The sequence below is a fragment of the Callionymus lyra genome, chromosome 9 (genome assembly GCF_982586985.1).
Source record: "Callionymus lyra chromosome 9, fCalLyr1.hap1.1, whole genome shotgun sequence".
In the NCBI taxonomy this organism is placed as follows: domain Eukaryota; kingdom Metazoa; phylum Chordata; class Actinopteri; order Syngnathiformes; family Callionymidae; genus Callionymus; species Callionymus lyra.
Window position 1 is genome coordinate 15281069 of NC_141826.1, and position 25715 is coordinate 15306783.

The 25715-nt window shown below is 40.2% G+C and overlaps 1 protein-coding gene across 1 annotated transcript; it reads right to left on the reverse strand.

The window, feature by feature from the left end:
• Positions 1-3462: 3462 nt before the first annotated feature.
• On the reverse strand, positions 3463-24316 carry mtnr1al (melatonin receptor type 1A like). Its single transcript, XM_087798719.1, has 2 exons — positions 23817-24316; positions 3463-7900 (listed from the first exon to the last, which is right to left on the reverse strand). Exons 1-2 carry the CDS (start codon positions 24112-24114, stop codon positions 7131-7133), a joined length of 1068 nt encoding a protein of 355 aa, XP_087654845.1. The 5' UTR covers positions 24115-24316; the 3' UTR covers positions 3463-7130.
• Positions 24317-25715: the final 1399 nt, after the last annotated feature.

The window sequence follows — 25715 nt, forward strand, 5'->3', positions numbered from 1 at the left end:
TGTATCACTTTGTTGCGTGCTGTTTTTTTTTTTTAATTCCCACCACCACCCACTGGGATCTGAGGATGACGAGTTTTTTGGAAATGAAATGAAGTAGAACGCCCTAAAGCGTTGGTTAGACTCGGTTGGTCGAGTAAAAAAAATAGTTAATTATTCCGCCTGGTCAGCAATTCATCAGAGGGAGAAAAAAAAAGTCCTTATTTATTTATTGGTCTCAGCAACTGGTTTGAGTTATTAGAATTAGAATCAAAGTACTATCTTTCTAATATTAAAAAATACTCTGAGTAGTTAAAACACATAACATTATGACCAACTATACACTTTCCCACTCTGAGTATATGTACTGATGATACATTATACATACTATTTATTGACGTTGATTTATTCAATGTTACTTTATTTATTATTGTGCTTATTTGAATGTATTTATTATTTTTCATTTATTTATTATTGTTATTGTATTTATTAATTGTTTGTTTGGTCAACATAAATATTACTTTTTACTCATATACTGATATCGGGGCAAACTGTACAACATTATTTTATTATTTATTAATTTTTTTCTGGTTCAATACAAAATTGAACTTGTACCAGATCTTTTTTTTTCTTTTCTTTAATAAATATTTATTCTCACTTATAATACATTGATAAAAATGCTTTTTTTTTGTTCATAATTAGTTTATGATTCATAAACTTATCTAAATTAAATAAAATATACAAAATAGTTTTTTTTATCATTCTGTGATATCTTTGCTTCAGTTCTTCTCTGAGAATAAAAGATGGAGAATGTATCAGTCGTGTTGATTTTTTATAGTTTTTCTCTGACAAGTAAATTAAGCGTTTCATCACCTCTAGAGTGACACGTTAAAGTTTCCAAGACAATGACAGATATAAAGATATATTGTGAAAGTATCCACCATGTCAAGCGTGTCCTCAGACTCGAGCCCCTGTAGCCGCTGAGAATAACCAGGCAGCTTGTAATCACATGTGACAAGTGCCGTGTTTATCCCATCAAATAATGTATTTTAAATCTCCTCCACAATGGCGTCTAATGAGCTCCTCGTCGGCCCCCGACAAACCCCCTTCACTCCGAGCCCGGTATTTACAGCGGCGTCACCGAGCGCTTGCTTATGATTCAAGGCCCAGCTCCCGAGATCGGGACGCATTTAATCCCTCTGACTTTGGAGACTCCTTACCGGCACGATGGCGGGGAATAATTGATTGATGAGGGTCTCCAGACTCCAACAGGTCCATTAATGACGTGACCCGGCGGACCTCGTGCCGCCCGATGCATCCGGAGTTCGTCGCCCCGTCGCTCCCTCCGTTCTTCACCTTTGACCGCATTGAGATTCAGGCTCACGCCCGCCGGCGTCACGCGCGGAATATTACCCGCGATATGTTTAATGCAGAGCGCGGTTCACGGCGAGCTCGCCAAGGGTCGTTTTCTAAAGTGCCGCTCCGAGGGTTTTCGTTCCTGCTCTCCGGGAAAAGAGAGAAGTGAAAGTTGGAGGCGATGATCTAGAAAGTTCATTCAGGTTCATGGAAGTCGATCCAAGCGACTCGGGTTATAAAGGGCATGGGACACCCTGGAAAGACGGGCAAGAAGGACAACCTCAAAACCTAGAGTGCCTAAAGCAAACTAACGCTACCATGGAAAGGTCACTTGTGTTGTCTCTGGGTCAGGGTGACCCGGTGGCTGGGAAACAAATGTGTTTGTGGTATCCCTTGTGTTTTCTCTGGGTCAAGATGAACGACCTCCCTGACTTCCATAAATACATATGCAGTGGTGGAAGTCATTCAACTTGACCCAGAGACCACACAAGGGATACCACCAACACATTTGTTATTGAGCCTCAGGGGCACCTTGACCCAGAGACAACACAAGGGATACCACAAACACATTTGTTTCCTGGTCTCCAGGGCCCTTTGACCCTGAGACAACACTAGGGTTTAAACTTCCATTTTATAAGGAAGGTTCTCAAGACCTGTCCGGGTCACCTTGATCCAGAGACAACACAAGGGATACCAAAAACACATTTTTTATTGGGCCTCCGGGTCAACTTGACCCAGAGACATTTCCTCCCTTTGATTGACGACTACGCATTTTTTGTAGAGTTTAAAAATTGCTGTTACGTTACTTACGTTGCCAGACAGGAAGTAAGTATTACTTATGACATCATCAAATCTTAGAAAAACTAATATATGTCAAATGTAAAATCTTAAAAACTAAATAAATGTTCAGGTTTTTTGTGGTTTCATTTGAACAGCACTTATTTTAATGGTAAACACTTTTTGGACATTTAAATCTAAAAAAAAAGATTATTTTCTTGTTAATGCATTGAAAATATATTTTTTGATTTATTTCTTTTTAAACTGCTTTTAACAACAAGATTTCAAGTTTTAACAACTTTAGATCTTGACAAATATATCATTTTTCTTCATTATATTTAAATACGTTTGTCATAAGTTGAAGTCATTTCAAATCAAAATAAAAGTAAATTTTAATGTCTTGTTAGTGATTTATATTTATAAATGTTATATTTCTGTTTATTTTATTCGTGTTTTTTCTCCTGACAGATCATGAAACTCGGCTGCAGCCAATCAATGATTGACAGCAGCTGCAACTACCTATGTCTCCAGATTCAAGTCCTTGGTGTCAGATCGTCCGAGCTGTTCTGCTCTTAACCCCCCGGGGCGTTGAGCTTTGCTAGACTCTAGATTGCGAGCGTGATTTTTTCGAACCTCTGGCTCTATTGGTTTCTTTACTGCCGTACGAATGTGTTGACGCTTAGGTTTTTTGTTTTTTTTTCATTTATCTTTTCCACATACTATTTCCTGGTGTTTCGTTCTGCTGACGGCTCAGATCTGGATCTGTTTCCAATTTATTTATCACCATACGTTGACACTTTTTTGTTTTTCTCCGTTGAAAGAAAATAAAATGAAAAATATTAATAGACTTAATTCATTTTGGGACATTCAACCTACTTCGAACAACCAATCTTTTTTCTTTGTTGAAAAAAAAAAAGAAACATGTCAAATTACGTTCTTAATTGAGATTAAACCACACGTAGACCACATTAATAAACCTAATTGTTCTTCTCCAAACCGTCGCGCTCAAGAAAACATGCTTGATTATATAAGAAAATTGTGAAATGAATCTAAAACCCCTGGTGGAACCAATCAGTAATTAACACCAGCTGCAACTACTTAACCCTCCTGGTTCCAGTCCGTGGTGTCAGATTGTCCATTTATTCTGATCCTGTGACGCCTTTTGGTCCTCCTTGGGTGTTTTTACATAATTTAACCTTGTTCACTTTTTCTCCAGTCACAACACGCACTTAAGTCTAGTTTGTTCTGGGTTTGTCCTTCGAACAACAACTGTTCTTTCTTTGTAGAAGCGCGAGAAACACGACATCTTTGTTGGACGCCTTGCTTGAGGAAAAAAACACACGTAGGCATTAACACAGTGAAACCTTTGTTTTATTAGTCTTCAGGGTGTGTTTTCGAGTCTCGTTGGCGTTACAGACATTCAGTAAACATTCTCCACGGCGATGTGCAAAACGGCAAGTGAAAGTCAAACAAATACATTCTCAAATCTCTTCTTTTTTTCTTTTTACTTCTGAGTAACACAAACGTTAGTTCGTTGACTCACGTCTCGATCTTTCTCCTCGTAGGTCCTACTTCCTTAAGTCTTTAGAAATAATGGCCACAGTTGAATATTAAGTATCACAAGTGATCGATGAGACTTTAAAAATGAATTCCACAACAAAAAAGACAATAAATGTAATTTAATTGATTCATTTCAGTAATTATATATTTAAGATTTGAACTTATTTCTCTTCAAAAATATGTCTTTGAATTTCGCTTATACCTGACATTACATTTAGCAGAATCCTCATCAGAACCTTTTAAGAGGACTTAAAAAAAACTCAAAACAAATGCTCATAATTCCACAAATGGGGAAAAAAACAACGGACAAAATACGCGCAACCGCAGCACAGACACTGACCACTGCCTCATACATATGCAACATATCATATCATCCCAGGAGAAACACAGTGATGTGGTCAGAACACGCTTCGGAAAAAAACGACTTCCATTTTCATCTTTTTCTCTTTTTTTTTTGACGTTCAAATACGGGAGGGAGCCGAGACTCGTCAGTGAACCCTGATGCGACTGTTGGGAGTCCCACAGTCTTGGTGTGCCGACAGAAGTTTGAGATGTGAATGAAGGCGGTATTGCTCGTCCGTCTTGTATCCTGAAGCAGGCAGAGAGCTCAACTTGTGACGGGGCTTGCGATGCGAGGAGGCGGCGGCGGCGGTTCCTCCAGGGATTGACGTAGATGTCTCTCGTTGTACGGAGACGGAAATCTTAAGGTAGCACACAAAAGGTTTCTCCGTCCTTTTGTCGATTCTGTCTCCATCCTTGACCTTTTTTCTAAAGTCACCTCATGTGTTTACATCCCTTCTTTTTTCCCCTTATGAATGCACAGAGAGTCTTTGGCCTTTTTTTTCCTCGTGTGTGATTTCACAGATAGTTGGTCAACATCGAAATAAAACCATCTGAGTTGTCGTAAGAATCCGTTGTGCTGAAAGTGTAGCGGTCTGAGGTCAGACGCCCCCGGACCACCCCGTCCCTCATTCGCCTCGAACAAGATGCCTTCACCACTTCGCGGGAGCTTTTTGTTCTACTCCAAGAACCGACCAGATGACCAAGTAGATCCTAAAAAATGGTTTTGCCCATCGCCCTTTTTTTGTGGAACATAGTTGATTTGGGTCACACCTTCCTTCCCTACCAATCTGGAAGTGAACCTCCAGTTTCCTACCCCAGTCCAAAAACATACGGTGGTGGATTGGGAACTCAAATCGTCCATAGTGTGAATGGTTTTGTGTCTTTGAGCGACAGACTGCCGTCCTCTCCAGGGTGTCCCCTGCCTCTTGCACGAAAAAGCTGGGATAGGCTCAAGCCCCTGCCCCACTTCTAATGTTAAGTTTAAACATGATAATACTAACAAACTGGTGCTTTTAAATCTGTGCGTAAAATGGTTGTTAAAAATTAAAAAGGAATGTGTCCTTCAACTAGAAATGATGACGTCGGGTCTCCTGCTTCTAGAACACGTCAAGACAACTTGATCTATCAAAGTCTGTCCAACATGTCATTTTGCAATATACACTGTGTAAGGTTGTATCACCAGGCCACTGTGAATATTGTATTTAGAATATGTCTGTATGTTTTTCATTTAGGAAACTGAAATAAAGCCTAAGGATGTGTTTCCTTTTGGTACGCTTACTATCGTTAGAACCGCTCCTGAGAGGGTATTTGTACCCAGCCATACTTTGAGTAAAAAAAAAGGGATTAGCACCTTTAACCCTAAACATTGCTAAGGGAAGTACAATATTTCCTTAGTTCACAAGGATAATTGAGCCATTTCCTCTAAAGGAAATGATTTGTCCTGACAATGAAATGTATAGTCCATCCCTGGTCATCCCTTACCTCCACCTATAGAGGGAACCCCAATAGCACTGTCAGAGTGGGGTGCCCTGGATTTGAAGAAAGGAAAGGGGTCAAAATACTACTTTTTGTGGGGTATGCCTTGAAAGGGTGGCTGAAGTCGAACCAACTATTTTAAGAAAGATAATAAAACAGGTTGGTTTACGAGTAACGAGCCAGGAAACCAATGGCTACCTAGTCCTACCCAACTATCTTGAAAACTGAAGTACCATTATAACTCATCAAGTTATTGTAGAAGCTAAAATGATTATTGGATCTTAGTCTTTTGAGGGATACTCGGTAAAGATGGTTGACTCCAAGTGAGGTGGTGTAGGCATCTTGCAACAATGCTAACAATATTAGCATCTAAGGTCGGTCACGAGAGGAAAGGAAAGTCCAGAAGTCTGCGGTGAAACTACTACATCATCTTGATTTGGCCAATGATAAGTGGCTCATAATTCCAAAAGTTCTTATCAATATCAATGAAAACGAAGAACCTTTTCACAGTTGAAGCGATGACTGAAAAGATAAAAAGCATTGGAACACGATGGCAAGCTTGAACTATACAGCGACAAGTCCGTGTGTCAATCTTCTGCAAAAATAACTCTCAAAAATACTTTTTTTTTTCTTTACATTCCTGCAATGTTTTCGTCCCGGCAATGAACTTCCTTTGGTGCATGAAAAAAATTAATAAGTTAACAATATCCTTCCACATATTGAAAAAAAAGAATGGAAGAACCATAATGAAAGAAATAATCCTCTGAACATGTTTCAAAATAAAACAACTGGAAGACAAAGAAATTTCAAACACATGAGGTTCTTGTTTCTAAAGAACAAACTCAACATACATGACCATCTGCCAACATCTTAGCAGATACTTGATGGCTCGAGTTAGACTGTTTTTCTGTCAAAGTTTAGAAAATGTTTTTTTTAACACTTTGTATTATTTTACATGAAATTTTGAGTAGGTAGTCAAAATATACTAAGTATTAAAGTCACACCTGAACTGGTAAGGTCTTATTCCCAAATGTTCTAAAGGACCTTTTTGCGAACATCTAGATGTCAAAATTCTATTTCTTGATCTTGGATGAGAAAATAGTTGTGCAGTGATTTTGGAAGATGTGCTGTAGTAACTTAAGAGCCCCTCGATAAGCATGAACGCACCTTAACTTTAAAAGCACCACGACTTTGAGTTCAGTAAATGCAGTTTTTTGTAAACGTCAGTCACAGCAAGTTTTTGTCACTTTTAATTTCTTCGTAAAAGAACAGACACTATGGGTCGATATATATATTCAAACATCAGCATGAGGTATGAAGGCGATGACGGTAGATGCACAATATGTTTTTTACTGTCTGTTGAACAGCAGTTGTGACCCATCGTCATGACGATGGGTCTTTACTAAGGAAGGAATTGCTCCCAAACTTTTAAGCCTTTTTAAATGTTTGTTATTTTCCACTTTTCCCTGAAGGCACCACTGATGAGTCCAAGTGTGGCATCATTTATTTCCTCTCCCCCCCCTTCAGCTACAAGAGTTCTCCATTCTCTTTTTTAATTTGTCTTCTTTTCCTCAGTTTAAATTTATCTTCACATTAGCTCGACCTAAAGGCGGTCCCGGTACCTTTTTTGAGCGTTTTTTGTCTCAGCAATGAAATTTGAAGATGATCAGGACGATCCTCTTGTACTCCTTTCGGAAGTTGTGGTTCAGGACGCCGTAGACGACGGCGTTGAGGCAACTGTTGAAGTACGCCATGAAGTAGCTGGCCGTGAACAGCCACTCGGGAATGGCCCGGGTCAGCCTGGAGTCCAGCGCCACCGCCAGGCCGATCAGGTTGAGCGGCGCCCAGCAGACGGCGAAGAGCACGAACACCACGAACATGGTGAGGAAGTTGCGGAGGTCGTGCGGCTTGATCTTCGGCCTCGTGTCCGGTTTGACCCTCCGCCTCACCTGGATGACCAGGATCCAGATACGCAGGTAGCAGTAGGTCACGATGCCGATGGGCAGGATGAAGTGGACCACCACCACCGTGATGGTGTACAGCGAGCTGACCGACTGGGCGAAAGTACAGGAGTACACCCGGGGGTCGTACTGAAGGGACTCCACGAACCAGTTGGGAACGATGGCGAGGATCGTGAGCGCCCAAACCAGGACCACGTAGCACATGGTGTTGCTGGTGGAGAAGAGTTTGTCGTATTTGAGGCTGTGGCAGATGTAGCAGTAGCGGTTGATGGCGATGCCGGTGATGTTGAAGATGGAGCCGATGACGCTGAGGCCCATGAGGAAGCCGCTGATCTGACAGTGGATGTACCCGGCGATCCAGCCATCGTGGAAGATGGCCGTCAGCACCAGCGGGTAGGGGTAGATGGCGACGACCAGGTCCGCGAAGGCGAGACTCACCACGAAGGCATTTCCTGCGAGAGACCACACACAAAAGTCAGTTTGCAGGAACTTTTTCCTCGGCACCAGGAATAAAAATGAATCAGATTCAAAGACGCCTTTAAGATGCTAAACGGCTCCTTCAGGTAAATGCTAAATGGACTTCAAACTTCGGCAAGACCTTTACAGTGCATTGGCTGCCAAAGAACTTTCAACGGGCGTCTAAGTTTGAGCTGAAAAGCAGGAATACACCATCTATAATCCTGCTGTCAATGTGTCCGGCATACAAACGAGTGTTTACTTGACTCTTGGGAACAACAGTGGCTCCACCATTTAAAACTTTTAGTGTGTGCGTTATGCTGTCTTCAGCATTCGGACACTTTGACTTCCGCTGATAATTTTTTTTCCCGCGGAGGAGAACGGGAGCAGCTGAAACAGGCGACTGCTAGAAATGATGCTTTGAAGGCTAAATGGAGCAGATGCTGCTAAAGTTGCAGAGAATGAGCCGACACTGAAATCTTTGTCATTTGCTTGATGGTCGCCATTATTATTGGGGTGTTTTCTACACTATTTCTCTTTTCTTTCTTGTGCTAAAGTGAGGGAAGTGTTTATAGTTTTCTTTCAGATCGCACTTATTTCCGAGGAGAGCTTCAATCTCATAGAAACAAAACAGATATTTTACAATTTAAATCTGGGCTTAAAAACTGACCTCAAATTGAAAAAATTATTCAAAACCATTTGAGCTATTGATTTGATTTTTCCTGAACAATAAATCTTGTTGTGGTGGTTTTCAAAACGTCAACGTTTGTCGTCAAAAGGCACAAGGTTGGTGATTTTTTAATGATGATCCCCAAAACAAAACAAAAAGTTTTGTGATAAGAAGAAAATCACAATGAAGAGATATGTCAAGGTCACACGGTTACTTCCCAAATTGTTTTTGTTCTGTTTCTGTTTTGTAGCGGGCGGTCTTTTGAATCCTGCAGAGAGCAACATTTTTAATTGCATCAGATGCAAAATTTTGACTGGATATTTCCCATGAATTTTTATGGGAAATTAAAGTCTCCCCGACTGCCCTAATATCCCTTTCTATCTCCATGATGAACAGGACATTTTTTGTAACTCAAATAACAGCAAGCAAATTTTCTCCTTAAAGTTACCCCTCCCAAAAAATTGGTTACAGTCCATCTGGTGCACAATTTTAAACAAGACTTCATCCCAATGTTACAAAACTCCTCAAAATAATGTTCGATAACTTAGCGGTCAAGTCAAGGCGGAAGGTTTGACCATTTTTTTAATCTAAATTTGGGGGATTTTGACCCAAAGAGAGTGTCAACGCTGTCCTGTGATGTGTTGTATTGTGCTTTTATTTTGTATTTTGTTGTCTATCGTGCGACAGGTTAATGTTACGCAGCTGGAACCGGCAATCAGCAATCGATACCAGCTGCCACTACTACTCACTCTCATGTCGACTAAGAGTAATCTGTTCCTTGTTACGTTGCTTGAATCAATTTATCTTTCTTTGTGTCGTAGGTGTGTGTTGACTGCTGCGTATTTTGCAGTTCTCATCATTTATTTCATTACTTTGAGTTCTGGTTTAACCTTGGAGTCTGTTTAAGAACGTCTTGGTAATTTCCTTGGTTCTTTGTTTTGACTGGTGTTTTGTTTTTCTACTTGTTTTAATTAATTGTGTTGAGTTTCCATGTTCCTCGTTGTGTCTGGTTTTGTGACAAATTCAATGTGACGCTGTCAAGTTGTTGAAGTTACTTCTCGTGCTTCCTCAAGAGTGACTTGGTAACTTCAGATCAAACGGTGATGGAAGAGCACAAATGCTAACGGGCGTCTCAACCCAATCGTTCTCATCAAACCCAGACATCCCGTTAAGCGAAGCTTCACTTTGCATGAAAGACGACTGCCTGCAGGACTGCAGGCGAAGGGCAGGGTCGGTAATAAAGATGAAACCTCAGACTAATGCTTATCGACTGGAAGTCAGCGAGGGATGATCGCAGACGTGCGAGTCCCTCAGTGACATGCAGAGGAAGCAAAGAGCCATAGAAAATATATCGCATGTTAGCTGTTTTTTTTTTTGTAATGAAAGTGCTGCGGTGGCTGTAGTTCCTTTGAGCAATGAATTATTAATATTAACAAATCTTTTTTCCCAGCGTGACATTTCTAAACATCATCACCCGGAGATCAGCGAAACTGGAGACGGACGGATCACGTGACGCGCCTTAAGCGACTTTAGGGACGCTCGGTCCGATATGTGATATTTTAAATGGTCACCAACTTCAAAAAAAAACATGAGCTTTCACATCCGAGCCAAGGCGGTCTAGACCAGAAGCCGGATTTTATATTTCCCTGAAGACCCCTGAGAGTGATGTGAGGGACACACTAGCCAGAAGAATTCTGTGAATATCTAGATATTGTTTTCTAAATGATTCCAATGAATATGGATGATTTCATTAGTTTAGTTTCAAATAAAATAAAACAAACCATTTATTATTATTATTTATGTACAAAAAACACAAAATACAATTGAAAATATATGTCAGAATATTTATACGTCCTCATTTCTAGATTTTAACTCCGATTTGAATAGATAAAATTCAGATTTTCCCATCTAGACTGACTTTGTTCCACCCATACCCAAATCCCAAATTGCAACCACTAACATAACATTCGGTTTTGTAGAATGATCTTATGGCTACATTTAAAAAATATATATACAAAGTCTCCATATAGTCACTTAAGATAGATTTATCTTAGCTTACAGTTTATGTGTCTTAATTTTACAAAGCAGTGTCTTGACAAGTTGGAGTCTTGAAAGAAATTAGTTTATTTTGTTTGTCAAATGCGACTTTTGGGAACTTGAGACTCCCCAAAAAGGGTCCTGCATGTGCAATGGAGGTCTTGATGACCTCACATTTAGTAAGTGTTGCTAAGTTTTCTTGGTAGTGAACATGGATGCTAGTAGTAGAGCGTGTCGGGAAATAATTGAAGTTGCTGTCCAGCCAGAATCGGCACATTCAGGAAAGTTTTTTGACCGTGGTTTCATGCACTTTTGTGTTTTTTGCAGCGGCAGAAACGTCCATACTGCGTAAACGTCTGTTGCAGAGAGTTTATAAGTAATTTCTGCAAGACGAGAAAAACCCAGTATGTTCATTGAGTTAAGAAACCTTGTCGTTCAGACTGAAGTTGCGTCAAAAGATCGTATATTAGATTTAGGAACAAATGTCCAAGGGATTGGGTTACATTGGAAAATCTGTGTCATTCAAACTTGCTTAAAGGCAAAAAAAACATCTTTATTTCGCCTTAATCTCAGTTTGAAAATGGGACAATGGATCTCTCATATAAAGGACATCTCATAACTTTATCTCCATTTGGGTGAACGTTTTAATGCCTGATATCCAAGACTTTGTTTCCAGTGACATGTTAAGCCAACTTTAAATTAACTAGAATTTAGGGATTTATAAAAACCTGTCAGTGGGAATAAAAACTATTAATACCGACCGTCATCTGCTGATTCTAATCCAGACGAGACAGCTAAAGGTTAAGTCTAGCTAGAAAAGCTGTCTCGTGTCTGAATTAACCGTTCCCTCCAAAAATCCCACGCCGACCCGTCTGTGTGTGACAGCTGTGTTTGCCGTTACGAGGTTCACGTGGCGGCGAGCTGCCAACATGATCAAGAGGCAGAGGCGGCGGTGGAGGCACGAGCTCGGATGCAAGACAAAAAACTGTCGGAGCGAGACTATCGCTCGCGAGCAGAATCGGGGGTTGTGGTCACAAGGTGCTCCGTCAGGAAGTGGGGAGTCACGGCGCGACGGCGGCGAGTTTACAGACTCTTGAGTTTAAGGGATGTTTTACTCATTTACTGAATCCGAGGAGGGGTCAAGGATCACCAATCCGCAAGCTAATGAATTAATCTCTTAGAGTTTAAGTATAAGTGTCTCTTATAAGAGAAGCGCTGGACTTTGTTGTAGAATCAAATGAAACAAATTAAGTATATTATTCATGAGACCCAGAGGTGAAGCATGTGGGCTTCATGACTTTACCTCGGTATCATTTTGATCCATCCATCCATCCATCCATCCATCCATCCATCCATCCATCCATCCATCCATCCATCCATCCATCCATCCATCCATCCATCCATCCATCCATCCATCCATCCATCCATCCATCCATCCATCCATCCATCCATCCATCCATCCATCCATCCATCCATCCATCCATCCATCCATCCATCCATCCATCCATCCATCCATCCATCCATCCATCCATCCATCCATCCATCCATCCATCCATCCATCCATCCATCCATCCATCCATCCATCCATCCATCCATCCATCCATCCATCCATCCATCCATCCATCCATCCATCCATCCGTGGGACTCAGGTTTATTTAATAACTTTTTATGTTGTTACATGAAACACATGGACTTTCCCAAACAATTTCCCAAAGGAGACCTCCTGAGGGATCAATAAAGTTTTACCTTACCTTACTTCCAAGATCTGTATGACTCTTAGAAACCATGGGTCATAATGTCCAAGCAATGTATGAAAACTGTACTCGCTTGGATGTGTTGGACTCAGTTATTAAATGGCTAAGAAAAGACTCAGATCTTTGTGACCTTTTGATTCTGTGAGTCATACAATTCTTGTCCGACATCATGTATACAAATCTTTTTTCATGTAGCTAAATGAAACTAACACTCCCTTGGGTGTGTAGGACTCACATGGTCACAAGTAACTTGAGAAAAGATAAATTACTTGGGTGTGTGGGACTCTAATAAGTGTTTTTTTTCTAGCAGCATATTAAAAAAAAGACTCAAAACACTTGAAAGACCTTCAGACCGATGAGTCAGACTTGCTTCTTTTCTACCAGAAACAAAAAAGTCAATTAGATGTGTGGATCTGAGAGATTCAATTTACATTGCAATGGTCTTATCTATCGAAAAAAAAAGAACTTTCAGAGATTTGTGCTGACCGATGACTTTAAGTGCAGAAAAAAAACACCTTCAAAAACACTCTTCAAATAAGTACCAGGGGAAGCTCTTAAATCAGTCCAATCTCATTGACTTTCTTTGAGTCGGACTAAAGAACAAGTTGAAAATTGTGGATCTTTTACTCTCATTGATCCCCTTTGGTGGTCCACAAAGGTCTTAAATCTCGAAATCCTAATCCGTCCGACACGCACCTGCGGTGGACGTCCTGTCAGGTGCGAAAATAAGCACCACGCAGAGAACCGTTTTCAAGCCTGACATGCTTCTCTGTCGGGTTTTCGGCGGCTTGAAGGCTTCACAATTATCACGGTGAACGACTGCTGTCTTTGTCATGGAGTTCCAGTGACTTGTGTGGGAGAGAAACTCAAAGAGCTCTGATTAAAACCTCCACACAGGCGGAAGCATCGATTGGAAACAATACAACCGGCGAAGCACACCGTGGAGGGTCTGATGAGGTGGAGGTTTCCTGCCAGGACTTTTTAAAACCCAACCCTGTGGCACAACTACACAGTCGATGACAGGCATTTTCTCCTAACAGGAGGGGGCGCTCTCGTCGATATCTCTCTACACCTGATTGATGGACCCGACAAGAGCGTTTAGGTGAATATTGAAGTGAGGATAACTTTATCCACACCTGGTGTGTCCGTCTGACATTCGAACCGTTACGCAGTTTCCTTAATCATCCGATCAATGGAGGATAACTCGATGAAAAAGGCCACTCGCTCTTCGGCTGTTGATCCGAACACACAGGAGATCTGTATGGACGGACAGCAGCAGAATACACGTTTCTCTTTGCTGCCCGGTCTGGCTTTGAGATCCTCGGTAATCTAGACCAGTGACATTCCGGGGACCGGTACCGATCCGTGTGGCATTTGTAAAAGAGACAAAAAGAAATAAACCTTTTATATAAATTCTCCTGTGTTGATTATTACAGTTTGAAAGGTGTTTACTTTTGAAAAAGATTGTATGTGATTCATTTTTTACTGTTCTTATCGATCCCTGATTTTCATGCTGAGAACCAGTCCGCGGTCCTAAGGTGTGGACGACCAAACCAAACTTCATATCCTCGCGGACCATATGAACACAAATTTCAAGAAATATGACTTTCGAGAAAAACCCCCAAAGAAAAAAAAACTTCTTTCAATGCAAAAGTCAACCATGTTTACACAAATATCTTTGGAAGTCTTAGAAATCAGAAAAAACGACTTTATTTGAATTGGGGAAAATAAACAACTTCAAAATATAAAAGTGTCTAAAAATGGAAAAACTTCCTTCTTCTGACCATGGCAATATTAAGAAATGTTACAATGTTGTGTGATTTTGTGTCTCAGGTTTAGAAGATTTTTAAAACTCCAAGTCAATAATATTTATTTTATTTGTTTTTTTAAATGTTTTAAAACCAAGGTTCATGTCCATGACAATCACAACAAAATGTTACTCCAATTTCCAAAATGTGATTTTCTGATGACTGTTGAATCAATCAAAACAAAGAAAAAAAAAATTTTTTGCAAAACCAAGGTCATGCTTGAGAGTTAAAATCCACCAATCAATGTCGAGTTCTCACCCTTGAAATTGAATGAATGAACCACTTGTAAACTGTCACGTGTGCAATAAAACTACATTTTCTCCATCAGACGATGGCTGCAGATGAAATCACATTCTCTGTGTCAGGATCTGGGGCATGAGGTTAAAGTTGAGCTAATTTGAGGGCCCCCAGTGACCAGGAGCAGCAACTGAATAATAGCCAGTGATAGAGTAGCAGCAGTTGAAAAGGAAATTAGACTAAATAAATCAGGTGACTCTGTATCGTCCACCATGTTAGCTGCTGGCGGCTGGACGAGGTCAGTCATGGGGTCACGCTGTTCAGACATGATGTCAGGCGTCGGAGGATGTTAACTACAGAGGGTCACAAGTCTCACAATACTGACCAGTTTTAAAGATTTATGAAGCTTCTGTTCCCATCGGAGAGTTGATTTCAGGGATCAGATATTAGTTGTCTGACCGGTAGAGGGTTTAGCTCATTATTAAAGCTGCCAAGGAGGTAACAAGGTTGCCACGCTTCAGAAAATGACAAGAGTGAGATATGGGTGTCATGATGCATTTGGCGAAACAAAGAAATTTGCGTTTTTTAAAATGATTCATAAGATCGATGTCATCATCATGCATCATAAACCTAAATATAAGCGTGAGAAATGTCAAGTGTGGCGTTAGAATGGGTCAAATTGTGTGACTGTCACATGGTATCATAAGAGTTTAACTGTCTTTTAGCAAAAATCAATGACATTTTATAAAGAAAATGGTGATAAAGGAAAGAAGCTGGCGCCCTTTCTTGCCGGCAGCTACTGCATTTTGTCGTTTAATTTAGCATATTGCTAACAACTTGTATCATTAAATCACAATATAAGTGGAAATGAGCTGCTTGGCAGAGGTCTGCTGCCTTTTCAGGTTTGAGTCTATTTGAGACCTTAATATCTCCAAAACAATTTACAACCATTTACCTGGTCGTTTTCTCTTCAATAAAGTGAGTCAAATTGTTAAAAAAAAAACACACACAAAAAAACGAATAAACCAACAACAAAAATGAGGCTTATAAAAATAAATAAAGCAACGTTCATCTTTAAAAGAAAGGTTTTTCTTGTGTTATGAGGCAAGGTCAGTGGTGAACCACAGATGTGCTTAATGCTAAAATGAGGGTCCAACAATTCCAATTGTACAAATCCCACATTTTGTTCACATGGTCACCTGTAAAAAAGGAAAGAAATAGTGTGTTAAATCACTTTTTATTTTGTCAATTTCTCCATCAATAAAGTTTATCCGTCTGTCCGTCCGTCCGTCTATCTAGTCTTTTGGTCGCGTGCTTCAACCAACAACCCGACGACAAATTCATGATTAGATTTGAATTCACCAATTATCATTATAGCTCTGATTATGTGGCGCTCCCTCAGGTTCGGCATGAATGGATCGGGAGACGTGAAGGTCAGGAGAGAAGCTTATTAGACTCGCAAATCCCGTCAGTGGTTGATGTTTTCGGAGCAAAGAAATGTTCACAGCTTATTTCCAGCTGGCAGACCGATCGAGTTGAGATCCAGCCATCTGCCTGCTGTTGTTTTTTTTATTATTATTTCAGAACAAAGCGACATCAGCGACGTGTCAGTGCTTGAAGAGAGTTAACATGGAAACCAACTTTTTCAGGGAATGTGGGGTAGATGTACTTAAAAACGTTGTGAGCTTATTCAAAAGTCTGACTTCCTCTGAATGTTCCCTGAAGCTTCAGAAATTGATCTTAAATCTGTGCGAACTAAATTTACGGGAACGTATGCACACAACTTATCTGTCACTCTTGAAGACGTTCTAAAATCGTCCATTTTGTTTTTATTTTTTTTAATTACTAGAGAAAACTAGTTCATAATTATCCACCTTTATAAACAAGCAAAAGAAAAAGCTCCTACTTTTTTTTTTCATTTTATATACTTTTTCCCAAAGTGAATTATCTTGTATACGGATATATCATTTTTTTAATGTTTTAAATGTCACCAATGTTAGGTTGTTGTTGTTTTATTCTTATTTATTTTGAAAGAATATCGACAAAGGTTAGTCAAAATACTTTTTTCCGCCAATTTTGACAATTTTTGGTAAATAAAAAAAGTTTCATTTTTGTGTCAACTGTCTGAAATTGAGGTGTAAAGCATTATATATTGAGAATCAGAAACTTTTATTGCCAATTTTCCGAGGTTGTAATACAGAATAAAAAATGAAATAACATTAAGAACCAAGCACCGAGGCAGCTATTCTGTGGCGCCACTAACGTTATGGAAAATGTACTTTTGTCCCTACTTTATATTTCAAAGGCAAGAAAAATGCACCTGATAGAAGTAAAAAACAACAACTTTATAGTCAGACCATCTTTTTTTCTGCACAATTCACAAAAGCTTCTGATGTTGTTCAACCAGTTCAATCCTGAATCCCTCCCTCTGGACTGAGAATCCTCCCGTTGCTAATGAAAGCAGCGTCATTATTATGGGCTTCCACAACTTGACATTTTGGGAAGTAGATTTACTGCCCTGAGGTCGACGAACACCTTCAGCCTCGTTCGTTCATTATATTGATGTCGTGATTTCACCTCCCGTAGGAATCAAACGATCAATTTGGCAGAGTTTTGTGAATCAGCCACCAACACAAAAATAACCCAGATAATAATTCTGACAGTTCCTATAAATCACACCTATGATGATTTACTCTCCTGATGAGCATCGATCTGATGGTTGTGAGCCCCCCCGAATCCCACCCCTCGCTTACGAATGATTGACGTAAATTCTTGGGCTTTCGCCGATAAACCGCAGATAGAACCTCAGTCGTGATCAGGTGACGTGTCACCCACAGGTCAGCCGGAGAGATGAATAAAGTGGGAAGAGGACGGGGTGACCACTCCGGGGGAACACCGGGGGAATAAAAAACCATGTCGGGATGAAGAGGAGGAAATTGGAAACAGAGAAACTCAGATGAGAGTGATTGAAGTAGGAACAGAGGAGGACACTCGTGAGCAGGAAGGTTACGAAGGCATGTCGAGCCAGTGTAAGGAAAGCTGTAATGATTTGTGTCAATTCACTTGGTTTGAACTATATAGATCCTTAAATGAACAACGAGTCCGGGGTCATGAAGGTACAATCAACCGATAGCGGTTACAACTCCTTAGTGGCTAATTATCGTTAGTTTGATGAGTAAAAAAAAAAATCAATTTGAGGAGTAAAGCGCAGATTTGAGGATGAGGTTTGGAAAGCTTGACTATCGATCGCAAAGAACAGGTAAAGAATAACAATCTGGACCCGATACTTCTTTTTGAAGATCCGTCACTCTCTATGGTGCAGAAGGAGCTTCCTATCTACAGTGTTCTGTGTCATAAAAGTGCTAAGAAAAAAGGTTTTAACTTTGGCGTATGTTAGATTTATTTCCAGTTAGAGTTTGGACTCTTTATATAATATACAAAAAAAGCCATTGGGTAATTTTCCCCAAGATGATTCGATTTTTTTAGTTTTTAGATTTGTCCACAAAGAACTCATTTGGTAAAAGGTGGAATAGCTTGTCCAAGTTCATCCTTAACAAGTCAGGAAAGGATGGACGGTGAGACCAACCAATGTATAAGTGCAGTATAGTGAGTTAAAGGGACTTAAAGTAAAGAAACGAGCTGAGCCAAAAGACAAAATCTTCATTGAGCTGGAGGTTTCTATAGTTTAGGGTTTATTTATATAGAACAGGGACAATATTGTATTAATGGACATGAATGTAAATGTGCAAGATTATAGCCAACGGCTGCTGTCCATCTTTAGTCCTTTTGGCAGGTTAACAGGTAAGACAGAACATGACAAGTTAGACAATTACTGAAAGAGAAATTAGTCAAATGTATAAACAGATAAACAGGTTTAAGTCAGGGTTGTGGCAACAGTGTTGTTCTTCCAATAGCCAAGCTTTGAGATGTTTGGTGTAAGAAGCCAGGGTTTAGACCCTTATGTTTTGTTTGTATGTGACAGTGTTTTTTGTTTTTTTATCCAATTCTTTCTTCTCCAATCCAAGATCTTACTGAAGTTCTAGATCAAAAATACAAGAGTTTTCTCTTAAGGTGTCTTCGTCAAGTGCATAATCCAGTTCTGAGGAGGCCCTGGGACACACCCAGGAAATTCCCATGAATTCAATCGGAAGGCCAAAAAGAGACAAAGTGGACAAGACAAAAAGAAGATAAAGGTGGTGGAGGCGAAGAGGTCCTACCGCGGAGAGATGAGGAACCTGACAGAAGATTCTCGGAGTGTTAGAATATGATTTGATGGAAGTCAAGAGCAGATCATGAGGCGAGTGGGCGATGAATCAGAAACGGCATCATGAGAGAAGACAAGTGGAAACTCTGGGAGAAGATGGGACCCAAGAAGAAGCTGCGAGTCAGATGTGTTAAATAAATGACATGGGTGAACAATTCATCCACTCTTCCACCGCTGATGATTACATTCCGGCTCGGGGATTCCACGAGCCCCGAGATTGATGGAGAAGCAGGAAATAAATGACTCGTCTTTTTAGAGAGCGCTCAGATCCTCTCTGACGGGGCTGCAGGGGGCATGACAGAGTATGGATGTTTACCTATCGATTACCGACGACGCTAATTCGTCAGCGTGACAGCTCCAAAACTCAGAGGCTTGTCTGTTGGACAGGGCGCCACGAGGGCGAATTGATCAGATCCCAGTGGTGTTACTTCACAGATTAGAACTGAGTGAGTTTCGGAGCAAGACGACTGAACATAAACAATGCCCAAAAATCTTTGTCTTTTTCTATTGTCCTTTGACCCAGTGTTTTTCAAAGCGCCCCCTGTTTTGTCATTCGATGAGATCTGTTTTTTATTTTCTTTCTTTTATTTTCTCCATTATAGTTCTAGGGGGCGACATAGCTCAGATGGTAGAGTGGTTGCCTGCAGTCCAAAAGGTTGCAGGTTCAATCCCAGCTCCAGACAAGCTTGTGTCGTTGTGTCCCTGAGCAAGACACTTCACCCTGATTGCTCCTGATGGTGAACTTGGCGCAAGTGTGCAGCCTACTACCATCAGTATGTGTGAATGGTTGAATTTCCCCTCGCGGGACTAATAAGGGATTCTAAAAATTTGGAACTTAAACTCTTAAGTGTCTTGAGAAAACTCAAGATTTTACGAAATTTGGGACCTTGAGAAACAAGAAGGAGCTCTCTCACCTGCAGTTAATACAATAATTGTCTGTGTAACAATGGTTCTCATGACACCTTTCTGGGCGCAGTTTTAGTGTATCTGCCAATCAAGTGAGGTCTGAATAGGCGGATCTGTTGTGTTGGAGTCCCTCAAGGTTCTGTTCTGGGTCCTTTCATTGTTTTTGCTGTACTTGATTCCCCTCAGTAAAATCATTCAGAGATTTCCTGATGTTTCTTACCACATTTTTGCTGATGACATCCAGCTCTACTGCTCTTTTGATCCAACTGAGTCCCAGAGGTTGAACAGCTTAATCAATTGTTTGCTAGAAATCAAACAATGGCTGAGTGAAAACCCTTTGCAGTTAAATGTAGACAAAACTGAAACTCTGGTTATTGCTCCTGATGATAAGGTTCCAGCGTTGAGTCATTTCTTGGGTGACTTAGGTCAGTCTGTCAAACTGAGCCTGAGAAACCTGGGTGTTGTATTTTAAAAAGACATGTCTCTTGTTCAACACCGTAGAAAACTGACCAGAAACTGTTTCCTTCAACTGAGAAAAATCTCTAAACTTAGGAATATGTTGTTTGTGTCTTCTCGTCTGGACTATTGCAACAGTTTGTTTACATGTCTTAACAAGAAGGAGCTGTCTCGCCTGCAGTTAATACAAAATTCTGCAGCGAGATGGTTCCTGAACACGATTCCGGAACAGAGGAGAGAAATCCTTCCAGGCTGTTGCTCCTAAGCTTTGGAATGATCTCCCTCTGTGTTTGATGAGTCTACTGACTCCTTCAAGAAACATCTTAAGACATTCTCATTTGTGCAGACTTTCCCCTGATTTTCTGGGACTCCTGTGTTTGTCTTATCTGTTGAAACATTCACTCACACTTTGAGAATATATATTTAATATATAGCACTGAATATATATTTTTCATCTACTGAAGAAGTCAAGTGTTAAATCCATTGGAAAAGCTTATGTTGAGGGGAAGACTTTTGCCTGGTAACTGTTCAAATATCCATCGTTAAAAGGCAACTAATGTAAAACTCGAACTCTCCTGACAAACTCACATGTTTTAAATGTTGAAGTTTAATCATGAGTATGTTTTGAAGTTATTACTATATAAAGTTCTCCCCCGTCTGAAATCTCGATCAACGAAAGGTTATGAGAGCAGAGACCATTATGACGTAATACTGGCTTCACTCTTCAATCACACCCCCTTTGTTAATACAACGAGTCCCTTGGAGGTGGAGACTCCCAGAATTGATGACGTGCCGTTACAAACCTCAATGCTTGACCAATCACAACAGAGTGGGTGTGGTTATGGTAAACAAGGTTTAATCTCCAGAAAAACTAGGTGTTTTCAGTGGGTGTGTCTTATATCCATTTTCTAATGTAAATATTTCAATGAAAAGAGTTTTGTACAAACAGACACATACTGATGAAACAATACAGTCCAAGATCAATTTAAGACACTTAAATCAACACATTAGTTGAACTTTAAGTGCAAAAATAACAGAGATTGCCAGTTGTAATCATTAGATTTCTTGTTGCTCTTCTCTTGGGTGTATTTAGTCATATTTTTTGTCATATTTTTAAGACGTTAGAGCTTCCTCTAATGTGTGTGCTATTTTAAATCAAGTTAGAAACACGCCAACCGTTCAAACTATAAAGTAATAGGACAATCCTTTATCAAGTCCATCAATTTAACCTAATACCATCTCTCTACAAAGGGGTAAATATGAACCAAACAACTTGATGAAAAGTTGAGTGACATCCTGTACAGGTCTACCATGTCTTGGTTAGACACCCACAACAGGTGAACACAAAAACTCCACACATAGGTTTCGATCTGAGACAAGGAGTCAAACTGGCAACCTTCCTTTCTTGCCGATGCATTCTATCCTCCAAAAAGAAGTTTCTGTCCACCCTTCTCGCCAATCAAAAACCTGACCAGGATTCACATATTGTCGTTTGATCAGATGAAAGTCATACGTGCCCTCTGACTGCTTTTAATGTGGTCTTTACTCGGTCAGATGTCTTCAGCGGAGCGTGCCGCTGAGCCAGAGATAACAATTATAAGCCAGGATTGATTTTCCTCCTTTCCCTCTCTCCCTCTGTATGTTTGAAAGTACTTTGGTTATTAATGCACGACGATGCTCTTGAGGGATCGGAGCTCAGTCAGGGGGCCGCTATCAGATTTACACATCAATTACATCGACTACTTGAAGTTCTGGAAGTCCTTCACCAAGACCTAGAGCCTGTCCCACCTTAGCAAGCATCTGATGAGGTTTGTGAAAGACGGATGATCAGCTGGTGGACTTCAATCAATCTTTTTTATTTTTGAAGTCGTTGTTTCTCGGAGAACATAAATCGCTGTGCAAGCTTGTAAAGTTTACACAAAGTTAAATTGAAGCTCAAGATACTTCAGTGTAAACAAACACATCATCAGCGTACGCTCTCACTTATGAATGTATTTAAAACTCTTTTCTTTCTGGAGTTTTCAGAAACTAAATACTTAATAGGTAAATGTTTTCTTTACGTTGTAAGTTGTTTTTCGCGAAAAGACAGAAGTCTTATTACAACCTAAATATGATCTTAATTACAGCTATAGCCACTGGTCAAAATGTAACGCATAGTTAAACTCCAGAGTTCCTTGCACATTGAATCGCTGTGAATTGTTTTAACTTTTCATTTGGGAACTGCTATAAAAGTCTTTTGCTGATGATTCTCACTCTAGTTTGATTCATTCATTAAGAGATAATCGAAACGGTTACTGTACTAAAACGATGTATAAATGGTTTGAACAGGATGATGAGAATTTCTCACAGGTGAATTTAAATGATTAAAACCCACTAATATGTTTTTTTTTCTCTTGATAAGGAGGGTCTATAACAAGTGAAACAATAATGTTTTTTCTTATGGGGACATCCACTTATAAAGAGACGTTTTCCCTTTTCCATTATTGTTCAACAAGGTATAGAAATAAATAGTTATAATAAGAATAATCTTTCCTGTTTTAATGATGTCGCTATAAACATAGCAACTATGTAACTAAGTATTAAGTACTAAGTATTCACCCTCACATCAACCATGAAGTTACTGATAACCAGTTACATTTTTGTTTTACTTCAAAGTAAGTTGAGTCCTTATGGTTTAACACAACAAAAGTCCCACAGTTATTTCTGAACATTACATGAATACCATGTAAAAAATAAATGGTTGAAAAATTCACCTTCACTTGTCTTTATTACCCTCTATCAGTAGAGGCATCAACGTATAGTTATCTCTTATTCTCTAAATCACTAGAAGTCTAACACTGAACTTTGTCTCCAATCTTTTACTAAAGTCCTTCTGATGTTTTTGCCTCCGTCTGTAGTAAAACATAATTGTATCTACATTTATTGTGTTGACTTTATGCTCCATGTGCACCAGGATGTCCTGGACTCTGTATAAGAACACACCCATACAAGACTATTAACTGCACGTTTACACGACTCGAGAAAGAGCTTCTTAAACTACCCGTGAAGATGTTCAAGGTTGTTTTGTTTTAGAGATTTTTTCCAACTCCTGTTTGCGTCATTCATTCATGCATTGAGAGATAATCGACACGGTTACTGTATTGAAAGGATGTTTAAATGGTTTGAAGAGGATGTTGAGAGGTTCTCACAGGTGAATTTAAGTGAGTATAACCAGCAAGGAAACGTTTTTTTTATCTCTTTATTATGAGTTTTATGGTCTATAACAAGTGAAACATTAAACTATAATAATGCTTTTTATGGGGACATCCAGGTTATTCACTTATAAAGAAAAGGTTTCTCATATCTCTATCTATCTATTGCTAAAAAAAAGTATAGAAATGACTTTTAAATATGATATTGTTTCACCGTAAATGTTGCTATTTGTTCGCATCACAAAAAGTTGATCTTTAAACTTTTGTGAAAAAGATCAGCTGCTAAAAAACTTGAAGGCTTGTTTGGGTGTTTTATGGAAAAACCAAACCATTTTAATAAAAATAAAAAAATAGTAGTTGTAGTTGGACCAAAACAACCGTCACAAATATTAAGAATAAAACTTGAGCTTTGGTAACATTTGGGATGTAATACATAAAAGTCAATTTCATTTTTTTTCCCTGCTTATATCGTTTCAAATAATGTCAATTGAACTGGCAAAAATACTATTTTCTCACCATCCTGGGATTTTCTAATACATGTTAAGTGGGTTTAAATAAAAGTTTATTTTCCAATAACAATAATAAATACCTGTTTTCCTGAGTTTCCTGTTCCTGAACACGGACACGATGACCAGCAGGTTCCCGATTACATCCACCACGATGGTCGTGATCAGCACGCCGGCCAGCAGGGTGGCCGCCCACGGGAAGCTCTGGTGCTGCTGACCCGGGGCCCCTTCCTCTCCTGCGGGCGAGGAGTTGCGCGGCGTCAGGGTCCCCTCCAGCAGGGTGGGCTCGTGGTCCTCCAGGGACATCAGTTGCGGGAGGTGCCTGGGGTCGACGAGTCGCATCGAGTCGTGGTCGCGGAGGTGGTTCGGTCCATGCAGCATCGCGCAAGACGGGGGTCAGGCGCACCGGGGGGCGCGCTTGGCACCGGCGCGGGGGTCCGCCACCAGCGGGCGTTCGAGCGGGGAACAGTGGCACATGTTTGGAAAAGCCCGTGAGTGGAGGCGGAAAGTATGTCAGTGAGAGGAAAAGTAAGAATGGGAGGAATAATTCATTCACAAATCCGCGTCGTTATTCCAGCTTCATTCAGAACATCTGAGCAGAAGTGTGAGTCTCCAGCAGCAGCTTTACGCGCCTTATAGCGTCCAACCATCGTTCGCATCCCTCCTCCTCCTCCTCCCATCCTCCTCCTCCTCATCCTCCTCTGCCTCTCTCCCACCTTCTCTCAAACGCCCCCTTTCTCCATTTAACGGCTCAACCAATCACCCTTCACTCTCTCCTCCTTTCAACATTTTTACTCCTCACTGAGGAATCCATTCTCAGAACTCACTCCATCGGATCAGGCGCCACTTCGAGGTCCAAACATTCAAATGTTTGAATCTTACCTGAGTATATATTTTCAATGGAATCCAAAGACTTTATAACACAAAAAAAGTCACGTCTAGTTTGTGTTATTTTTTTATGCCCTACTTCCATGCCCCTCCCTCTCTATGTTCCAGCTTCCTTGTTCCAGTACGTGGTGTCTAGACCAGTGGTTCCTAACCTTGTTGGAATTACCGAACCCCACCAGTTTCATATGCGCATTCACCAAACCCCTCTTTAATGAAAAATAAAATATGATTTCTTGTATTCACCATCTCCACGAAGCTACAAGAAGTGTTCCTTCAGTTTTGCCAGTGCTTAACTTGGCGTTGCAAATCGTGCAGATATGACGCTCACTCCCATAACGTTCCGTGATACATGTGAATCCATGTTGTACATATTCGTCCAACAACTTTCTTCTCTTGACCGACATAGTTAGTATGGATAAATATATGAACGAAGAAATCACACAACGTACTACTACGACAGTCGCACGTTAACTACTGGGCGAACTAAATTCCCCGCAGCACTGATTGGCCAAACAGTGTAGCATGATGAAGCCAGTCATGGCCAATCGAGGCGTGTCATCATGAATTAACGCGATCATTTGGGTGTGTCCGGACCTCAGCGGCGGAGGCTCTGCCGAACCCCTGAGACCGACTCACCGAACCCCTAGGGTTCAATCGAACCCAGGTTAAGAACCACTGGTCTAGACCTTCAGCTTGGTATATTAAAATATTTTAAATTCTTCTCAGGGTGTTCCTGAGAGTCCAACTACTACTATAACTACTGTTTTTAACCCCCAGTTGTAATCTTCCCTGTTGTAATAGTGTTGACCGCTATGTTATTTTCGGTATATCTTCACTATTTTTTATCAATATTTTTATTCCTTTTAACATTTTTTTTTAAATGTATTTCATTTAGTTTGTATATTTCCTTCGGTATATGTTTAAAAGATACTGGAATATCACAACAGTAAATATAAACCTTTTTTTCTTTTGATCCAAGTCATCATTTTGCTTGTAAATTTTACCGTAAAGTGACAAAAGGTAGCCCTGTTAGCCGCGAGCTAAGCTATTAATGCTCTTCGCTCTACATTGCATTTGAAAAAAAACGCCACCTT

Coding starts and splice junctions, on each gene's coding strand:
- mtnr1al (XM_087798719.1), bottom strand. CDS start 24,114: ATGCTGCATGGACCGAACCACCTCCGCGACCACGACTCGATGCGACTC. Junction 7,901..23,816: donor CAGGAAACTCAGGAAAACAG/GTATTTATTATT, acceptor GGTCTCTCGCAG/GAAATGCCTTCGTGGTGAGT.